At 39.5% G+C, this 16,070-nt stretch overlaps 1 protein-coding gene across 5 annotated transcripts in view; it reads left to right on the top strand.

Annotated features, from left to right (window-relative positions):
* Positions 1-16,070, top strand: part of MRPS27 (mitochondrial ribosomal protein S27) — a 111,828-nt gene that overhangs the window by 75,159 nt on the left and 20,599 nt on the right. For all 5 annotated transcript variants that reach the window (XM_029217492.1, XM_029217489.1, XM_029217491.1 and 2 more), the window contains 2 exons: positions 10,168-10,282; positions 13,746-13,824. In XM_029217492.1, coding sequence (XP_029073325.1) covers positions 10,168-10,282; positions 13,746-13,824 — 194 coding nt within the window. The remainder of the gene's footprint in view (positions 1-10,167; positions 10,283-13,745; positions 13,825-16,070) is intronic.

The following is a 16,070-nucleotide window of genomic DNA, read 5'->3' as shown; positions in this document are numbered from 1 at the left end:
TTTTGTTTAGCTGTAGCATGGTGGTTGTATGGAAGTCTTGCCAGCTAGAACAGACAAACCCAGGCCTTTGTTTTTGGAGTATTACTAAGGAATCAGCTCTTCCCTGTTTAAAATTTGGTAATCATTCTTTCTTAAATGATTGTTATCATGTTGCATTTGGTCATTCTTAAGAATTTTCTTAGTATATTGTGATGTACAATTTCAAATATTCAGCTATTAAAAAGTTTGGTTTTAGGGCTTCCCTGGTGGCGCAGTGGTTGAGAGTCCGCCTGCTGATGCAGGGGACACGGGTTCGTGCCCCGGTTTGGGAGGATCCCATGTGCCGCGGAGCGGCTGGGCCCGTGAGCCATGGCCGCTGGGCCTGCGCGTCCGGAGCCTGTGCTCTGCAACGGGAGAGGCCACAACAGTGAGAGGCCCGCGTACCGCCAAAAAAAAAAAAAAGTTTGGTTTTAGTATGGGGGTGCTAGCTTGAGCTAAATAGAGGAGCTGCTTATTAAATGTAGGCAGTCTGGTTTTTACCATTTGGCAGCACAGGAAAGAAAAGACATCTTAATTCTCTTACCTTCATATATAAATAAGGATGTTTTAGTAATTGGTAAATTAAAGCTTCCAGAAAACCAGTTAGACTAACAAATCTAATCGTCAGTTTTCAAATTTCTTTCCCTTTTAGCTACAAAAAATGATTATGTCCTTTTATGGTTCCAGAAACTGGCAAGTAATTTCTTAATATCCCTGTGGCCACTCCCATATCACTCCCCCAGTTTTGAAGGCTTCAACCACCTCTGCTCTAAGAATTGCCACTTAACAGGGGTTTGATACCAAAAATAAGTAAGTTATGATGGTGAACTATTTGGATGTTTATGCCTACTTAGCAATAATTTAAGGAGTAAAAGAAAGTAGCAACATACAGAAACAATTTGTGTTTTATAGGAAAGTTACTTTGGATGGCTGACTCTTAGATATAAATTGAATACAATGAAGTATTCATTTGAGTAGAAAATCCTTTACTTAGGGAGGGATCAGTTGCTGAAATTTTTATTATCTTACAAAACTTGATCTCCAATTAAAATCTACTTTTATAAAGGACCTTGAATTTAATTTAGTGATTGTATCATTTCATCTTGAAATTTTAGATGCCAGTTTGTGAGGTCTGCTGTCCCCATAATAGTCTATGTAGACTGCCCAAGCTGGGTGAAATGATATTCACCTGACTGGGGAATGAGGCTAGTGGAATAGAGTAGAATCAGATGTGGACTGAATGGTAGCTTTTGTCTTTGAGTCTCTGTTCTCTTATTTGTATCACTACCATTTTTCTAGTTTAACAGAGGTGTGTAAATGTATGATGTTTTAATGAATGGATTAGGCTTATTATTCTTCAGTCATTAAACATGGGAGCTGGAAGGCGTTTCAGGGATCTGGTCTAGTTGAGTTCCAGTGTATTTTGTTTGACCCATACAATATGATTTCAAAAACAGTATAACTAGGTAGCTACTTTGCTTGATAATAATACAAGTAGCTTTGTACCTATTGTCTTACATGATTCTTCATGCATTTTTTTTTTTTTTTTTTTTTTTTTGCGGTACGCGGGCCTCTCACTGTTGTGGCCTCTCCTGTTGCGGAACACAGGTTCCGGACGCGCAGGCCCAGCGACCATGGCTCACAGGCCCAGCCGCTCCGCGGCATGTGGGATCCTCCCGGACCGGGGCATGAACCCGCGTCCCCTGCATCAGCAGGCGGACTCTCAACCACTGTGCCACCAGGGAAGCCCCCTCTTCATGCATTTATATTAACTGACTGGCCCCTGCAGACATTTGAGTGTATGATCTAGATAATCCTACCTTTTCATTCTACAGTTGTAGGAACTGAAACCCCAAGGATCGAGTGACTACAATGTCAAACGGCTAATTCAGGGCAATTCCAAAACTGTTTCACCGCCTGAGTTTTTTTTTCTTTGTTTGTTTCTTTGTTTTTAGTAGGTTAGAGATCTTTGTCAAACTGCAGAGATGTTTCTTAAAGATGTCTTACAAATAAAAGAATTGAAAGGCAGTGGTGGAATAGTAAGAGTAAACAGTCTAGTTTATAGTTTAGGTCCTGGAGTTATCTTGCTTATCTTGGATAAATCATTTCATCTCATTGGACACCAAGATTCCTCATCCATAAAGTAAAGGAATTAGACTAGACGATTTCACATCACCCAGTACAGGGCTTGGTAAGTAGTGACTTCTCAATAAATAGTTTAATGAACAGTGGTTATTGAAGGCCCCTACCAGCACTAAACTATAGATTCTCTAATTTTATATGAACTTTTCTTCCTTCCCCATCCCCAATTTACTTGGCCTAGATGGCTTTCAGAGTCTCTTCCAATCTTGAGAGGAGTCTAAGATTTTTGATTTAGAACTTGTTAGGGGAGGTCTTTGAACCCATGTGCTCTATTGTCTATTCTCCTGTTTTTGGTTTCACTCTCCCATCAGCTTGTCCGTTCCCTGAACTCACTGCACTGCAGAATCCATGTATCCTTTTATGTATGATGGGAAGGAGGCAGCAGGGGGCAGAAGTGAGGAGTAAGTGGCTTTCCAGAATGACCACATATTATTTCACATTCTCTGCCGTCTCTGATCTCCTCCTGCCTTGCACAAAAAAGGTAGCATTTCCTCCTGGCTTTGTCTGTTTATAGGCAGGATAATACTTCAAAACCGGAAGTGGATTATCGTTTCAAATATAAATAATACTCATGAGTTTCAACATACATTGTTGGTATTTATACAGTCTTAACAGGCCTAGGCACTATTGCCAAATCATCAGACACCTACTGTTGTAGGTCACGAAAAGATAGAAAACTTGTCCCCTGCCTTTTAAGAGCTTAAAGCCTTAATAATGAAGTCAGTAGAGTTACAGAAATAGAAACTAGCTATGAACTTGGGTTGTATAACTGGAAGTAAATCCAATCTTACCTTTTGCTGTAAACAGAATCCTTTGAGGTTCAACTTTTCCATGTGTTAGAGAATCAAAATGTTTAAAACACTGTGATGCTTTTCTTCTTTATTTAAAAAAAACCATCTGATTCTTAAGAAATCCAGATTAGTGCTGAGCTTCTCTTCCATCAAAAATACCCCAAAAGAGATCCATAATCTCACATACAAAAACACATATAAATCCGCTCAACACCAGCTTAACTCTTCCGTGCTTTTATGCTGGTGTGCTTCATCCCCTGGGCCAGTCCTCTGCCTGCTCATTTCTTTTGTGGCAGACTTAATCCCGACAACTTCACTAAGGCTAGAATACTCCAGAAATCCGAAATGCTATTCCTTTGTCTTCCTCCTTTTTCTTTCACGCCTCCCCCTTCCTCAGAACTCTTCAGATATATAGCCTACCCCTGGTTAATTAATATATGTGATTTTCCTGCCTTAGTCATCGTATTATTTATGATTTTGCAGAAATTATGTCTGAAGTTCCTAGCCAAAACTTTAGAAGACATCAGGAAATGTTGGCGTCTTTTTAAAACTGGCTCAATTATGGCTCATAGATTTCCTACTGAAAACCAAAAATATTTCCCTTATCTTTGCCCGACCCAAGCCAGTTCCCACAACTCTACGTGTTTTTATAAATAGGACTGGTTCCAAAATCCAGTTTTTCTCAGCTTCCTGCTGTCCTGAGCTGAAGGCCCTCTTCCTTTAGCCTCACCTTGCCCTCCACCATCTCTTAGGCATGAAGCTAACCTGTGTATCCACCTTGCAAGTGGCTGGAGAAGCCCCACCAGGCACTTCTGGGTGCAGTTTCACTGACAGATCAGTTGTTGACTACAAAGACAGACGTTTTATGCTTTTAGGACCATCGCCAGGAGGGCACCTCAGCAATCACTGTAAATACTTTTTTCTTCTCCAGTTCTCCCCACAAATAATCCTTCCCTGTTACCCACATGCATCACCTTTTGGAGGCTGACAAAAATAGTAGGCTTCAGACAAAGAACAATTGGCTTCATCTGACTGGGGAGGAGCAGCAGAGCATAGAGTCAGTCTATAGGTTTTTTTCTTTCTGTATCTGAAGGGAGAGGTGTCATCTTTAAGATTGTTTGAAACTAGAGGAAACTGGGTAGACCAGCAGGGTTAGACTACAGACCATCTGGCACAGGGTAGCTACTTGTAAGTATTTTCTTAGTGAATGAAAAATGTGTCCCCTATATTGAGAGATGTTGATCTGGCTAAACAATAGCCAGATCAGAGAGAAGACAGAATAGTTTGGGGATATATGTCCTACTTGTCCTTGCTTGTTTTCTAGTCCATGAATGGATGTGGAAAATAGAGTATTTCTCCTAGAGTAGTTTCTTGGATGTGAAATGTTATTTCATTATACCAGGTGAAATGCTGGTGACCTCATTTTTAAGCCCAGGGTATGACAAATTTAGACTTTGACTTTGATATCTAGCAAGTCCCTCTGTTTCCCATCTTCACTTTAAAATGTGTTATTATGCTGCATTTATTTAGCACTTCACGTTTGTAAAATTCTATGCCTGTGTTATTCTCTACCAAAAAATCCACTTACTTGTTACCCTTATTAGAAGGCAAACAGGGATACCAAATGTCTCATGGCTGTGTATAGAACTCAGAGAAAACTACTTCTAAACTGGATTTTAATTTTTTCAAGTTCTATTTTGGAAATTGGCAGAATGTAAATTACAATTGAACTGAAATTATAGTTTTATTACCTTATTTGCTTTTCCTCTTATAAAATTAATAACTCTAGGTTTAGAAAGAATCTCGAGGAGGTTATCTGTATAAAATTTGCTCAAATTAAGCAGCAAACCCTGGAGAGATTGATTCTAAAGGAGGCATTAGGAATTTTTAGGGTTGATAGAACTGTTCTTATAGCTTGACTGTGGTGGTTACACAACTGGATGCATTTGTCAAAATTCACAGACAGATTCACTGAAAAGTGTGAATTTTACTGTTTGTATATCTTTGTAAACCTGTTTTTTAAAAAAGAAAAAAGCATTAAAACTTGAAAATAAAAAAAAAAAGACATTTTTATCTGCCTAAGAGGTAGATAATGAATTCATTGGAAATGTACAAGCCCAAACTTGGGCATTTGCGAGGGCAATGTTTTAAAAGGAGGGGATTCTTGCTCTTGGTGTGTCACTTAGTGCACACACAGGACATATTTGTTGAAAAGTTAAAATTACCTTGGGCTTCCCTGGTGGCGCAGTGGTTAAGAATCTGCCTGCCAACGCAGGGGACATGGGTTCTAGCCCTGGTCTGGGAAGATCCCACATGCCGCGGAGCAACTAAGCCCGTGCGCCGCAACTACTGAGCCTGCGCTCTAGAGCCCGTGCTCCGGCAACAAGAGAAGCCACCGCAATGAGAAGCCCACGCACCCCAATGAAGAGTAGCCCCAGCTCACCACAACTAGAGAAAGCCCGTGCACAGCAACGAAGACCCAACGCAGCCAATCAATCAATAAAATAAATAAAAATTTTTAAAAGGTTAAAATGACCTGAAGTTCCCCTATAAAAGTAAGAATCTGGGATCTCAAGCAAGAAAGTGGTTTTAATCTAGAATACTGATGTCTTTATTATCAGTTCCTATATTAGACTCCTATATTAGCCCCCTTTTTCAAACACTTGACAAAGATATAATAGTCATTAGAAAATTATTGCATCAGAACTTGGTTTTATTTGTGGTAGTTGGGGGCAACTAATAATTGATGAAAGCAGAATTTCCAGCAGGATGCAAAAGAAAGTAATTATCCTTGTAGAATAAGAAAGTGCGTAGCCATGACTGAATCATATTCTGGTTTGAATAATCGTATGATACCCTCTTGCTCTTTGGTTTTAGTTCAGGGAAGCGCTCAAACCTTTCAATAAGTGCCCACTTTGCTTCATTGATAAGGCTCCCCGTCCGCACTACAGACTCTGAAGCCAGCTGTGTTTTCTTCTTGGCACTCTTCCAGTCCTCCTACCCCAGCCCCTCACCCATCTCCATGTCTACCCAGCTCGGGGGCTGAGGTTTCCATCTGTAAAGCCTGTTGCTACAGGATACAGAATTCACTCGGGAGGAGGGGAAAGCTGCATGTGTGTGTTTAAGGATGGTGGCTCTCATAATCAGATAAATGTTGTGGAAAGCTTGCTCATTCATATGGAAGAGCCAGCGCTGCAGCTAAAGGGTGGAGCCGCTGAGCTCCAGGCTCTGGCATCTGTGCATTAGCCCTGCTCAGTCAGGAGTGCTTTTATTTGTGATACAGAAATAGCTGAGGAGCATCACCACTTTTGCCTTCAACAATAACCTTTGGTTGAACCCATGGAAAAAAGGCTGTATCGCTTTTTTTTCTTTTAATGCAATGATGAAATTGGTCACAAATAGGAAATCTCATGTGACTTCTACACACAATGAGGTACCTCCTATGCAATCATAGTAAGTCTCTGGTGTTTTACTTTTCACTCTTGACTTCCTTTATATAACTGCTCTTCCCTACTAAGATATCTCAAAGGTATCAAAGACTTTTTCCCCATGTCATGCATCCTGTGATTCTGCTCTCCTTCCTTCCTGGTGACATCAGTCTTGAATGAACAGTAGTGCTGGTGAATGCCCTGAAAAGCCTGGAATGTAACCTGATTTTTGAGGAGAGGAAGCTTCTCAGTTCCCGCCGTTTGACTTGCCTGGGCAAGTTCTGTCTTGCACTATGGACAGAGTTATCTTCAGCCATAGGATACCAGCTTTGGGAACTAGTAAAGCCGGAGCTTAAGAACACACTTCATTCTGTCTTTCTCCTTCTTGTGCCCCTCCTTCCTTCCAAGAAAACACTCATGTCCTTAGGACTGTTGTCAAGTTTGCTTCTGTTTTATAAGCGGGAAGCTCAGAATGTCTCCTGCCTTCATGAGCACAAGCATTGTTGGGGTTATTTGGGTTGCATTTGTTTATCTTTTCCACACTCACACGGTTTGCCTAGCTTGGCAGCCTGCTGGCCTGGACAATAATAAAGCTTCTGTCGAGGTGAGCAAACAGCTGATGGCATGGGGCACAGAGGGGACTCCTACAGTAGCTGCCTGTAATCTGCCGGGCTGGTGGTCAGAGTAGGCAAGAACAAAAGCCAGTCTGTTTGCAGGCAATTTGGAAAATCAATGTGTTAGTTGTGTTCTTGTCTCTTTGCTTTTCTCTTGGCTAAAAGGGAGAATGCTGGTCCAGCAGTTTGCAGAATCGTTCCAGGCAAGTACCCATTCCAGAGACTTACCTGCCTGTCATATTTCCACTGGCTGTTCTGAAAAGGGCCCGAGTTTTTCTGTCTGAACGCTTAAAAAGCCACTGACAGAGAATTCTTAAACTCAACATCCAAAGTTGGACCCTACTATTCCAATGTTTTGAGTGGTTTATATTCTAGATAGTTACTCACATAAGTTGTGTGCTAATTTTTTTTTTAATGCTCATGAGGGCTTCAAAAGGAGTTTATTTGTTGCCTGGCTAGGAAATACAAGAATTGCACTTGGAGCAACATATTTCATAATATATGTGTGTTTGCCTCTTATTCCTAAATTGATTTAATATTGTCACTTAGTTGAAAATGTCCTAGTCATGGTTGTGTATCTGGATTATTAGGTCTTACAGAGCAGAGATCACACCAAGTAGCCCTGTTGCAGGATGGGAGAGAGAGTGAACTTAGTAAAGACCCATGTGAGTCTGTTGACACATCTTTCAAAGGACAGCCGTGCAGGTGATTATATTAGGTGTGTGAAGTCTTGAGTTACTTTTCCCTTTAGGCTTCTAAGAAAGAAAAGGTGATAAGGAAAGATTTGAGAAGAAGAGACTTTTCTGTTCATCCGTGTGTTAAAATTAGCCTCAGAAGGTTAGCAAATGGCTTTAAACAAATTTTCATCTGTGCTTTGAAGGTCTATAACTAGATCCTATCCATCTTTGTTCCTCTTTTTCAAAGCCTAAAAATGGTCTGCTGATTGTGAATAAGAGAAAAGGGTGTTTGGTTGGATGTGGTCATGGTGCTCTTATTTTAAAGTCCATCAAAAAGAAAAGTAATAACTTTAATGGTCATTGGAGACATCCTAAAGCAGAAGATAAGATTTAAATAATCGTGGGTAAAGGAGATAATTGACTTTTTTTTGTTTTGTTTTGTTTGTTTGTTTTCAAAGGAAAAATAGACTAAACCTAAAAGCCACTACTACCAAAAATACCTCTAGCATCTAGTAGTGCCCTCTGCATTTTTAGTGTTTATCACGCCCCCGCCCCCGTGTTATTGTTAAACTGGTTTATATACCTTATTTTTGTAATTAGATTATAAATACCCCAAACAGGGAATTTACAATTCTATAATATACCATAGAAGTTAACATAATGATCAATACATTATTGCATTTAATACGTGCTGATTTTTAAAGCTCTTTTTTTATTTGTCAAAAACCTATTGTGGGCCACAAATTGTGTCAGGCACTGAGGAACCAGTGTGGAGCAAGGCAGTCACTGCCCCTACTTACTGCCCAGGGAGCCTACAGGCTAGCGAGAAAACATCACCATCTTTAGGCAGTACACCTGGTATTTCACTTGACTTTTTTTTTAAATAAAATTAGCTGTTAATTGGCCATTACACTTCAAATCTCAGATTTTTCAGAGTAACAAGGAGTGACGCTCAGGTTGCTCAACTGTTGACTTTAAAATGTGAGGGAAAGCATGAAATACTAAAAGATATAGTTTGTTTCATTTCTATGCAGAGGATCTCATTAGACCTACTATCTAGGGCCCTTATACAGTGGCTTTCTCTGGCTAGGTCATTCTCATCTTAAACATAATTTGACATATTTCTATCCTTCTGCTTTTATCAAAAGGGGTTAATTCTGTAAAGAAAGAGTGAGAGAGACATTTTCCAGCCAAATCTAAGGCAGTCAAAAAACTGGACAGAGCTAGATGACTTTAAATCCATAAAACATCTTCAGATCTTATTTTTGTCAAATCTCTCACCAGATCACTAATAAATAGCCTAAATTAAATACTACTTCTCACTTGCTTTCTTTTTCTCAGCTTTTACTTTGGTAGAGAACCTGTTCAGCAGGAAACTATCCCAATGCCAGATGTCAGGAAATAGCAGGTGGCAGATTGAATAACCAGCCTTTGAAAAACACCAGTATTAGCCTCTAGCCCCAATTCTCAAATATGGCACAAAATTCTTTCACTTTAAGTTTTTGTCTTGCCTTTTGTTTTTAAGAAAACTGTTTGAATTTTGTGGGGTCCAGGGATTGACTTGCTTCCTCAATGGTCAAAGTGGGGACTTCAGCTGACACGAGATGATGTTTGAGGAACCGTCCGGATCAAAGCAGATAAACAGAGGCGGCCTCACACACTCACATCTCTCACCTGAGTGAGAGGTCTCCCCTCTCACTCAGCCTTGTGGCACAGACCCCCAAGAGCAAGGAGAAGCTGCTCCAACCAGTGTGTGCCAACTCAAGGCAAGAGCAGCATTTGAATTCCTTTCCAAGTTCCATTCTTTTGTGGGAATACTGGTGCTATTATACACCTCAGCTTGGACTGCTTAGGCCTTTTAAAACCATGTGGAGAACAGTAGGAAGCAAGAGGAGATAGACCGAAGCACTGGAATAGGGCTGTGAGAAAGCGTGATCACGGATCCTGGAGGGCCTGAATGCTAAATTTTGCTCAAAAAATTTTTTTTTCTTTTTGTTTTCTTTCAGTTCACTGAAGAGTGTCCTAATGTCTCCTAAGTGCCATAAGAAATAGCAATATAACTCAAAGCTGATTTTCCTCTAGAATTGTTATGCTATCCTAGTTTTCATTTTTGTTTCATCTGTTTTATTTTAAACTTCTAAAGTATAAGCTTCCACATGTCTTCTAATGAAATGTGTACTTATGTAACACCATGGCTAGTAGAGCATATTCCTGAAATCATTTTTGTAAATCTCACGTTAAAACAACGTATTGAATTGGGGGTATAAATAAGGAACAAAATTTTTATACTCTTTTTGTTTATTATTATTTTGCCTTCTTTTTCCCATTTCAGACTTTATAGTGAATGAGTTTTACCCTCAAGCTTTTATCAACTGTTGGTCTTTATGACTTTTATGATCACATTGACTGCACATCAGGACCTGCTGATGGAAGAGGGATTTGGGCATTGACATTTAAGAGTTAACCCCAGTTTTCTCTCTTCTTATGCTTTATTTAGATTTCGACACAGCCCCAACTGCTGGTACCTGAGAGATTGGACTATCCACACCTGGATTAGGCAGTGTCTAAAATATGGTGCACAAGACAAGGCCTTATACACCCTTGTAAATAAGGTGAGTGGTTTCCTGGCATTTGCAGCTTATTCTCCTGAGTTTAGGTGATTTGGTGTTTGTACCATTACAGAACAGCAGAGAATAGTACAAGAAGTAACTTTTAAATTTATTTGCCCTCAGAAAATCTTTTTAGAATGGAGCTGGTATAAATTAACCAGCACATTAACAATAAACATTCCGGTAGCTGTGGCTGTTCCAAGCACAGTGACTTAAAAATGGAGTGGTAAAAGCAAAAGGTAATCTAATCACAAGAACTTTGTTGGTGGTCATTTCATTCTTGATCCCTAAGTCTTGGATTTTTTTGCCTAGTTCCCTTTGGTGAAGTTTAGTGAAAAAGACGTGACCATTTTGCTGGAGTGTGATCTCCAGAGCATTCAGATCATCTTACACATTTTTAAGAAGACAGACTTCTAGGTTATTCAAAACATGTCTTCCTAAGTCCCTGACTCCTCCCCTCAAGCCCCAGAGCCCCTATGATTAGGGTCTTTCTGCGTGTTATACTCTACCCAAGGGTTGAGTCTTCATTCCCTTCATAGTATGAAATAAGCGCAAAAGTTTAGAATGTTAGTATTGTGAGTCTCAAGCTACAATCCTAGTTTGATCCTTAACAAGACTTTAACAGTATTTCTGTGGAAATGTATTATTTCTGTAGTGTCACTGGACCTTCTATGGCAGACCTCAAAAAGAAATACTAATTTTGGTTTTGGGAGGTCTTGTTCCCATGACTTGGGCCTAATTTAACTTAATATACATTTCAGATAGTTTGTGTGTGAGACATTGTATTGGGTATGGCATTGTCCCAAAAAAGGAGCAATGTCCTGTCCTTTCCCTTGGAAAGCTTATAATTTAATAAAGTAGATAAGCAGGTTCACTGATAAATCTAATATTAGGCCCCAGGGGAAGGAATGGATTAAATCTTGCTCTTCAGTTCAGACTTTAATGACACAGATCATACTCAAAGAAGAAGATCCCTATGAAAACAAAACAAGAAGTTCTGGAAAGACAAAAAATGTCTATCTCATTTTCTACTCTTACTAGTCTTTTAGTGGAAAGAACACCAGACAAGGAGTCAGAAGACCCAAGCTTAACCTCATAAATTCTACCAATTGCTCATAACTTCAGGCAAATAGTAATTTTATTCTTCTAGGTCTTAGTTTTTTCAACTCTTAAGTCAAGTGAGTTGTACTAAATCAGTGATTTCCAACCCTGGCTGCCTGTTAGAATCACACAAGAAGCTTTTAAAAATTATAGATGCTTTTCTCCACCCCTAAGATTCTAATTTAATTTAATCTTTCTGGAGCCCAGGCATTGGTATTTTTTTAATTGTTTTTTTTAAAAATAGATTTTATTTTTTTGGAGCAGTTTTGGGTTCACAATAAAATTGAGCAGAAGGTACAGAGATTTCCCACATGTTCCCTGTCCCCACACGTGCACAGCCTCCCGAGTGAGCCATTTGTTACAACTGATGAACCTATATTGACACATAATCACCCAAAGTCTGTAGTTTACATTAGGGTTCACTCTTGATGTTGTACATTCTATGGGTTTAAACAATATATAATGACATGTACCTACCATTGTAGTATCATACAGACTAGTTTCACTGCCCTTAAAATCCTCTGTGCTCTGCCTTTTCATACCTCATTGGTGTCTTTTTAAAGCTCCCAAGCTGATTCTCATTTGCAGTCAGTGTTGAGAATCACTGACCAGTTGATTTCTAAGGTTCCTTCTGGCTTTAATGATTTATCATTCTAAGATACTTTGTTTTTACCCTGCCTTAGGGATTATTGCAGATTTGGTTGACTGCTTTAATGAATTTAAACACTGGTCATGAGCTACAACCTTTAAAGCAATGGATTCTAAACTTCTTTTCCATTTTGGCACATCTGAGGCATTCTGCACAGCGTGCTGGTAATAGTGACTCAGTTCAGCAGTGGTTTGCAACTGGGGTTTAGGGTTATCAGAATTTCTAAGGGGAGGGGTATAATTGGAAAAAAAAGAATTCCTCAGGTGTTTCTGGTGGTTGACGGCGGGTGGGGGGGATGAGCCTACTGAAGTAAGGATTTAAAACAGATGCATGACCACAGCCTAGACCATTTAGTAGTCAGACTTGATTGTGCGTGCAAGTCACATGGGAGCCATGGCAACTTCAGGCTTCTTGGGTCTTTAAAAACTAGTCTAAGAGACAAGAGATAACAGATGCTGACAAGAATGTGGCAAAAAGGGATCCCTTGTGCATTGTCGACAGGAATGTAAATTGGTACAGCCAGTATGGGAAACAGTATGAAGGTCCCTCAAGAAATTAAAAATAGCACTACAATTTGATCCAGCAATCCCACTTCTGGGTATAAATCCAAAGGAGATGAAATGACTATCTCAAAGAGATACCTGCACCCCCATGTTCATTGCAGCACTATTCACGATAGCCAAGCCATGGAAACAACCTAAATGTCCATTTACAGATAAATGGATAAAGATGTGGGGTGTGTGTATATGAACATATACATACAATGGAATAGTTAGCCATAAAAAAGGAGATCCTGCCGTTTGAGACTACATGGACAAACCTTGAGGGCATTATGCTAAGTAAAATAAGTCACTCAAAGAAAGACAAATACGTCATGATCTCACTTATATGTGAAATCTAAAGAAGCGGAACTCATAGAAACAGTGTAGAATAATGGATGCCAGGGACTGGGAGGACGGGAGAAATGGGGAGATGTTGGTCAAAGGATACAAACTTCCAGTTGTAAGATGAGTAAGTTCTGAGGATCTAATGTACAACGCGGTGACTGTAGTTAACAGTACTGTATTGTATACTTGAAAGTTGCCAAGAAAATAGATCTTAAATGTTCTCACCACTGCCACCACCAAAAAAATGGTAATTATGTGAGGCAATGAATTTGTTAACTAGCCTTATTGTAGTAATCATTTTGCCATATATGTGTGTGTTAAATTATCATGTTGTACACCTTAAAATTACACAATGTTATGTGACAATTATATCTTAATAAAGTTGGAGAAAAAGCACTCTAAGGACCAGAAAAAGCTGCATAATGTGTTAATGTGTACTTTCTCATGGGAGGCCATTTTTGCATTGATATTCATACCTTCTGAAAAGAATCACTGAACGAGTGAAGTATGGTGTTTTTTTATTGTCTTGGTTTGGTTTGCGGTTTTTTTTTTAGTTATGATGAAGTGTTAGAATTGAGCTTTATCTTTCAGACGTCAGTTGTCTTATATCAGACACCCACTCACAACTTTCTCACCCTGACCAACAGTTCCAGTTAACAAACTGCATGAGTCACAGCTTCTATTTCACCGTCCCAGATGCTGTAAAATGATAGTCAGATATTTTACAGCTAACGGTGCCAAGGTTTTTCCTGAATAATACATAGGCATAAATTATAAACTGAATTAAATGAATATTTTTTCCCTTATCTTACTTTTATTTTCATTACAGGTCCAATATGGTATTTTTCCAGATAACTATACATTTAATTTACTGATGGATCATTTCATAAAGGAAGAAAATTACAAAGGTAAGAAACCAAACCCAGTTCCATTTATAATGGATCTTCAGCTCCCAAAGGGAATTAAATGTAGGCACTTTTACTTTTTTTATTTCTTAATGACTCTCTACATCACTCTTTCAGTCAGAAATAGGTGCGTAGTTGATGTACCACACCAGTTGGCCAGATAGGAGAATCATATTCAGGTCTTTTTTCCTCTGAGTTTCTGAAGTTTATTTGTTCATGTCTCTTTGGGCAAAGGACAATGAATTTAGTTAAGCAATAAACCTTGCCTGAGCTTCCATGGCTAGTTAAGATTATATTAATTCAGCTATTAGCTTGACTTTTTTTAGCACCATTTGCTAACTTTCTTTAAATCACAGTTGTTACAGCATGTGAAGTGTGTAAGTATAAAATCTTATATACTGGAGAGAGTAGTACCCTCGCTATGAAGGAAAGTCATTTCACCTCCTAGGCTTTTGTTCCCCCTTCTCTAAAGTAAGTGCATTGGTGAACTCTGAGATCTCTTTACCCCCAAAATCCTCTGACCCCATGGAATTAATTTAAAGTGGCTCTTACCTTCAGCTACAGTAAGGGAGGCCAAGGAAAGATGGGGATGTGGCAGACCCTACAGAGCAGTCAGGTGGAGCCCTGCCAGTCTCCAGTGGACAGGGAAGGGTAGTACAGCACGCTTGTGCTTGCAGCTACGCAGACAGTGAAGAAGGAAAGAGGAGGCCATGCCGTTGTGTAAAGACACACACTGGCTTCCCCTTCCACCATTTCATCCTCAGGCTTGGTTCTGAGGAGCCATGCCTGTGTTAGGGTAGTCACTACCTCAGGAATGTGGATGTGGACTGGTGGTCACTTATGCTTTTATGACACCTGTGATTCCTGTCATTGGGTTACATCCTCTTGTTCCTGCACACCAGCACCTCAGCCTTTTCCATTGCATCACTGCCTGGACTCAGTGATGAGGCTGGGGACCGGGGACCTCTCTCCTTTCTCTTCTCTGGGCCTCTGCTTTATCTTCTCTCTCATAAGGCTTGCAGTTGTTGACTGCCTAAAAATATTTGCTGTGCATTATTATTATTATTATTATTTTTTGCGGTATGCGGGCCTCTCACTGTTGTGGCCTCTCCCGTTGTGGAGCACAGACTCCGGACGCGCAGGCTCAGCGGCCATGGCTCACGGGCCCAGCCGCTCCGTGGCACGCGGGATCCTCCCGGACCGGGGCACGAACCCATGTCCCCTGCATCGGCAGGCGGACTCTCAACCACTGCGTCACCAGGGAAGCCCTGTGCATTATTTTTTGAAATGCTCATTATCCCTTATCCATTTTAAACATGGGCTTCCTGAATTCAACTAAAAGATAATTAGCTTTTGCATGTTTCATTGTCTGTCCTCTGTGAACATCAGATTTAAGAATCCTTATTACTCTATCATTGGAAAATTATGTAGTAGCAGTTTTCTCCCCTCTCTCTTTAAAGGTAATGTTGGAAGGGTAAAAGGAGTTTTGGGTTTGGTTTTTTTCTTTTTTTTTTCCTTCTAAATTCAGAGTAAATAATATTGAGGATTTTTTAAAATAAAGTTTTGATGAAGATTATTATTATTTATGGCAAAAATTTAGAAAATGTTATACTTTTTATTGCTAAAATAGGAAATACCCAAGTATATAAATAATTATGGAGGAAAAGGAAATTACTTATACAGATCAACCTAATTTCACTTCCCAAGCTGACTGAAATGAATATAAATGAGAGATAAAATAAATTTGATTTATTTTTCATGTGTAATTTTGGATTCAGTATTGAACAGTTGGCAAAACAGATTTTTTTTAAACTGATTTGTAACTTTGTGTTCTTTTAAAATGTCGGTTTGTTGGTGAGATGGGAGTGTTGTTTGTTTAATCTCTTCCAGGTTCTTATTTTGCTACTGACTGACTGGGTGACTCCTCCCTGGTCTGCCTGTCTATCTCAGTTTCCCTGTTTGCAAAAAAGATATAGAAATTCTTGGCTGTGGCCTTATGTAGAACCATGACAACACACACAAAACCAGCTGGCTAGCAACAGCTGCAAATCAGTGCTAACTCTTATGCAGCTCTATATGCAAAAATCGGTTAACAGAACAGCTCAGTCAGTTATTCAAAAACATTTGTTGTGCCTGTGTTATGTGCAGGCACCGTATTCTAAACCAATATTAACATTGTCTGATTTAACAACAAATACTAAGGGAAAGAAATTGTTTGAATTTGATTTTCTTGCCTTCTGCCTATGTTG

The sequence above is a fragment of the Monodon monoceros genome, unplaced genomic scaffold (genome assembly GCF_005190385.1).
Source record: "Monodon monoceros isolate NGI ecotype Baffin Bay Population unplaced genomic scaffold, NGI_Narwhal_1 Super_Scaffold_12, whole genome shotgun sequence".
NCBI classification, from domain to species: Eukaryota; Metazoa; Chordata; class Mammalia; order Artiodactyla; family Monodontidae; genus Monodon; species Monodon monoceros.
Note: the sequence above shows the minus strand (reverse complement) of the source record. Positions and strands in the feature narration are given on the sequence as shown.